The sequence below is a fragment of the Bactrocera latifrons genome, unplaced genomic scaffold, assembly GCF_001853355.1.
Source record: "Bactrocera latifrons isolate USDA-ARS-PBARC rearing strain unplaced genomic scaffold, ASM185335v1 scaffold_400, whole genome shotgun sequence".
Classification (NCBI taxonomy): Eukaryota; Metazoa; Arthropoda; class Insecta; order Diptera; family Tephritidae; genus Bactrocera; species Bactrocera latifrons.
This window is the reverse complement of record NW_017537047.1, coordinates 91,531-97,415: the sequence shown is the minus strand read 5'-3', so window position 1 is coordinate 97,415 and position 5,885 is coordinate 91,531. Positions and strand designations below refer to the sequence as shown.

General features: G+C 35.2%; 1 protein-coding gene across 1 annotated transcript in view; it reads left to right on the top strand.

Moving 5' to 3' along the window:
* The window catches only part of LOC108972528 (calreticulin), a 6,288-nt gene extending 1,010 nt beyond the window's left edge, over positions 1-5,278 (top strand). The window contains 3 exon segments of the mRNA XM_018939158.1: positions 4,198-4,670; positions 4,729-4,825; positions 4,828-5,278. Coding sequence (XP_018794703.1) covers positions 4,198-4,670; positions 4,729-4,825; positions 4,828-5,264 — 1,007 coding nt within the window. The 3' untranslated portion in view covers positions 5,265-5,278.
* Positions 5,279-5,885: the final 607 nt, after the last annotated feature.

The following is a 5,885-nucleotide window of genomic DNA, read 5'->3' as shown; positions in this document are numbered from 1 at the left end:
AAAACCGAAATGACTGCCTAATTTGAACTGTCAAATTACCGAGAAAGCACGAACAAAAGGGAATAAATTAAACCCACTTAGCAATAAATGTATGAAGTGAACGCGAAAAGGTGTTCAATGCTAAAATACTGTGGATTGCGTAGCCGGTGTTGGACCGGCCAGGGTTATTTTTCTATAGCGCGGCCGAAGGCCGCCAGTACACAAAGAAGTTCTACTCGAAAGAACCCTGAACACCCCGGTGTTGGATCGACCAGGATTATTTTTTTGAAGCCGAAGGCCGCTAGTACGGAAAGGAATGAAATGCTAAGACACTGTGGAGGAAAAGGTGTTCAATGCTAAAATACTGATACGAAGGATAGATGCAATTAAATATGTATATACATTGCACTGAAACATTTTGGCTTTCTTTATTTTGATTTCTTGTCCATACAAAAATGTTGGCTGGGTTGCATTGGTTTGAATTTGTATGRAAAAATGAACAAAATTACTGATTTTTGGTCATTTTCAAAAGCCTCCCTACAGGTCCATTGGGGCTCTAGCGGGTCGAGGCCGTGTATTGAAAAGGTCGATCCTTCCTCTTTCCAATAAGGGGTCGGGAGAGGGGGTAGCCCGACCTTGTTTTTCTCTATAAACGATACTTAACCGGCGCGATACTGAATCCCCATACTAATTTATTTTGCCTTATTAAATCAAAAAGAACAATTGAATTGGGCAGATAATTAAAGTAGTATGCTGTTTAAAGTAAAGTGCTGCATTATGTGTGATCACAATACCATGGCTGTAGGCGGCGTTAAACTTTCATATTCATATACATACACTTAGTCAATTAATTGTCTGCAACATGCAAAAATTAGCCCATGTATTGTWAAATTTAGAATAAAGTAACTAATATATAATATGAGGGACATAAACGTCTATAACAGCTATAGAAGCGTACACATTTTCTGTTTGGGGTTTAAGTCAGGACTGGTACAGTTAAATATATTCGGGTTTTGTGAGTACAAAACCAAATTTAATAGAATTTAGAATGTTGAGATATACTTTTTCGTCATCAAAAGAAAATACTCGCAGGGAACGATTCCGATTACCTTGGCGGTCGAGGACTGAAAACGAATTTTGGAAGAAATGGAGAAAGTTATTCACAATTTACAAATTATCAATTTAAAAGTTGTAAGTTTTTTTAACTTTAAATGCAAATATCTTTAAAACTATAGGTCAGCGGCATCTATATATCCAAAAAATAACACTAACTACTTTCTTTCTAACCATTTATTTTACAGTGTCAAAATAACTTTTATTAAACATTTAACTTTTGTTCAATTATTTTTGCGGGCGTAACTTCCAATATTTGAATAACGTAATCACAGGTGACGAGACAAAGAGGCAACACGTCACAGAGGGTATCCCAGTAGCATACATATGCATATTTTGAAAGTTTTTAAAAAATTGTAACGATTGGTTCAGTAATTTTTTTTCAATCCACTCAGCCCTATTACTTCGGGACAAATTCCGTATTTTTAAATACAGTTATATTTTACAGAGAAGCCTAACGCGATATATTGTCATAACTGCCACTGAAGATAGTTCGCATAGTTGCATCAAATTACAAAATAAATTGTAATAAATGAACAGCTGTTTTGCGATATTGTTAGTTAGAAATATAGGTGTTATGCGCATTTTAAATAGCTGAATTTTCCAACTTTAAATGCAATAATCTTAAAAACACCGTAAGTCAGCGCAGCGCCAGCTATATGTTATATATATGATTATTGTATATGACTTGTTTTTCGAGCACTGAAAACAGCAAATGCAATGACAGGCGTGACAATTTCAAAACAATACTGCAGATAAAGGCAACGAAAACCAAGTCACATACATACATACATATATATTATATGTTTCATGAATATCAATTTTTTTGGGAAGGTTGGGAAATTTTTAAATGCTAATAAACATAAGACATTTTCCATATTCCTGCAAATATTGCGCGTACTCTTATTATTTATTATTGGCTTGCTTATAATTTTTAAGTTCAGGACATACTATTTTATAAAAAATTACTTATTAAAAACAATTTTACACATTTTGTATAAACATATAATACGGTTTGTATATATGATTTTAAATGGCACAMAATTTTTAAAATACGTTTGAAGTTTATGTTAGTTTAAAAATGGCCATGACAACCCAACAATTTGAACTAAATTCGTCATCAAACATATGATTTCAAAGTGAGTCATAATCTTATTTTTGAAACAACTTCAAATATTTGTTGTAAAGAGCTATGAGTACTTATAAATCTTTCTCTCGAAAACTCGTAACGTCGACTCATCGGATGTTTTTATCGTCCATGCCTCTGCACCATATAGCAGAACGTGAATAATGAGCGACTTCTAGAGTCTACTTCTCAATTACCTACTCAGTCCTGCTTTGGATTTCGAGGCTGACATTGTTGCTACTGTTAATTCTGGTTCCAAGAAATACGAAATTATATACAATTATATGACTCAACAATGATGAGTTTGATGACAGGAGATTCGTCTTTCCCTCGTTTACGGCTAAACCCATTTATTGTGCTTCCTTATCCAGTCTGGAGAACGCAGAACAAACAGAGCGGATGTTGAGGTCAATGACATCAATATCATCGGCATTCGCAAGCAGCTGTACAATCTTATAGCTAGCTCGATTAAGTTCTGCATAAGCTGGTTGAAAAAGTCGCACTCCTTGTCTTAAACTTCGTTTGGTATCGAATGGCTCAGAGAAGTCCTTCTCGATCCTGACGGAGCTTTTGGTGTTGCTCAACGTCAGTTTACACAGACGTATTAGTTTTGCGGGATACCAAATTCAGACATTAAAGGCAGTTCCTTTTCGTGCTGTCCAAAACAGCGGTGAGTATCGGTTCTTATTTCACGGATCTTTTCCAAAATTTGGAGCATGGTGAATATCTGGTCAGTTGTTMATTTGTCAGGTCTAAAGCCACACTGATAAAGTCCAACACCCTTTAGACGGTGGTTTCTCCCTTTTTGTAGATTGGGTAGAGCACACTTAAATTCCATGCTCCTTATCAGTTCTACGCCACCGTGTTTGAATAGCTCGGCCGGTAATCCATGAGCAGTGCTGTAGGGAAGTTACAAATTAAAACATCGATCCCCTCCGACGTTTTTGAGCCGTCAGTGTACCACCTCAACGTATTGTTCCTCAGCTCATCATCTCGAGAGTGGAGCAGTTCCACTCAGTCCTGGAGAAGGGTTACCTCCATAATTTTAGTATGCTTCGGGCATTGGYCACTAGATCCGCTTTGGGGTTCTACAAGAGTATGCTTCGGTCAAACCTTCTGTTAGTCGTCACAGTGTTTTCGTAGAATTTTCGAGCATTACCCCTGTCGGCCACGACAGTCGAGTCTACGAAAACCGGAACGGACCCGGATTTTTATCCGGCCAAGGACTGTCAACTCGGCAGAATTCTGCCGTTACAACAACAACWACAAGTTTCGGAGGAATGTAATTGATTGTTTTCCTAACTTTTTATGCCCTTCCCCCCGTAAACTGATATTCTCCCCTAGCCTTCGTTCGCACTTTGTTAACTTTGCGGGCTAAAAATGTGCCCTCCCTGCCGTAGGGTGTAATAAGAGGAATGATAATTTGCTTAATTGTCGGCAGCAATCGTGATTTCAATAGTATATAATCATTTTGGGWTTCATCTTTTGGAAGGTTTGAGACACCTGTATTTTTAATTTATAGTTTCGACAAATTTCGCAAAATAAATAAAAAGTTGCAGGTATGAAAAAATTTATCAATTGAGATTTTTTGTCAGAAACTACTTAACTTATAAAATTGTATGACTATGCTGTAACGAATTTCTCGATAAATAGTTTACATTGTAATCATTATTGAGTTCGATTACTGGATTGTTAAATAAAAATCTCATTTTGGTAGCTATACACTTATCCTTATATCTAATTTCAACAACTTAATGATTTACTATTCATTATCCCAAATAACAGCTTTTTATTTACATATCATTTGCTCTTATCACGGCAGCACTCTAACTAGGATTGTGTCTGTTATAAGTCTTCCATACAAAATAAACCAATAGCTTCATTTGCTGGTCAAATAAAACACGCCTATTACTATAATCACTATTCAGTACAGAATGCTAGTATGTTTACATATTTATAACAAGATCATTGTTTTTTAGGTTTGCAAACATCACAGGATGCTCGGTTCTATGCAGTTTCGAGAAAATTTGAACCATTCAATAACGAAAATAAAAATTTAGTTATTCAATTTTCTGTGAAGCATGAGCAAAATATTGACTGCGGGGGTGGTTATGTAAAAATTTTCGACTGTTCTTTGGATCAAACTGATATGCATGGAGACTCCCCATATGAAATTATGTTCGGACCAGATATTTGCGGTCCAGGAACGAAAAAAGTTCACGTTATCTTTAGCTACAAAGGCAAAAATCACCTAATTAATAAAGACATACGATGCAAAGACGATGTTTATACTCATTTCTACACACTCATTGTAAAACCAGACAACACATATGAAGTATTGATTGATAACGAAAAAATAGAGTCCGGGAACCTTGAAAATGACTGGGAATTTCTTCCTCCAAAAAAGATTAAGGATCCGAATGCAAAAAAACCAGAAGATTGGGATGACAGGGTATGTAATATTCTTTATAATTATTTTTTTAATTATTAATAAAACTATTATACATAAGCCAACAATTCCGGATCCAGAGGATACCAAACCTTCAGATTGGGACAAACCAGAATATATCCCTGATCCAGATGCTTCTAAGCCTGAGGATTGGGATGACAAATGGATAGCGAATGGGAACCGATTATAGTAGATAATCCGGATTACAAAGGCGAATGGCAGCCTAGGCAGTTGGATAATCMARATTATAAAGGCGCKTGGGAGCATCCAGRAATTGAGAATCCAGAATATGTACCAGATGGCAATCTGTRTTTACGGAAAGARCTCTGTATAATTGGATTTSACTTATGGCAAGTTAAGTCAGGRACGGTTTTTGATAACGTACTTATAACTGATAACATCGAAGAAGCTTTCAAGAAGGCATCCGCAATTAAAGATATACAGTCTGGAGAAAAAAAAATGAAAGAAGCCTTAGATGAAGAGCAACGAAAAAAAGATGAAGAAGAAGCTAAGAAGAACGCGGACAAAGATGAAGATGATGAAAAAGATGAAGCTGAAGCAGACGAGGCGCAGTCAAATGATCATGATGAACTCTAAATAACAAAAAGATTATTTGCAATTTCACAAATATATAAAAAGACTTTATAATTATTATTTTGTAATTATTATTATTTTGTGGATAAAAGTCACTGCTTCTTAAGAGTGTATGAACTCTCGTTATTTGTCCTCAAACACAAGAAAAAATCAAATAAATATCAAAAACTTGAAGTAGTAATAGAAAGCATAGTTATCTTTAAGTCACATGTGCCAAAACAAGGTGTATATATTGTTTCTGAACTGTTTGATGAAGCTATTGTACTAATAATACATACTTATAGCTGATTTGTTAATGCAATGTTTGTCTAGAGAATATCGTAACACTATTTTACTTTTATTTTGACTGGTTTAATTTTTTTTTTTTACATATTACCAAACCAAGCAGAATCAACTACATTTATTACTGTTTGCACATCATGGTAAAGGCAGTATAGCAAGGCATCACATTTGACGCAAGAAAGTTGCAGTGTAATTGTGGTGAAGCGAATAAAAATTATTATCCTTTACATTTTGTGTCAACAACGGCTTTACTTTATAAAAATAAAAATATTCAACAACGTTGATTTACACTTGTGCTCACATAATTAAGCCACTGCATAGCAAAACTACGTTTCTGAAAAT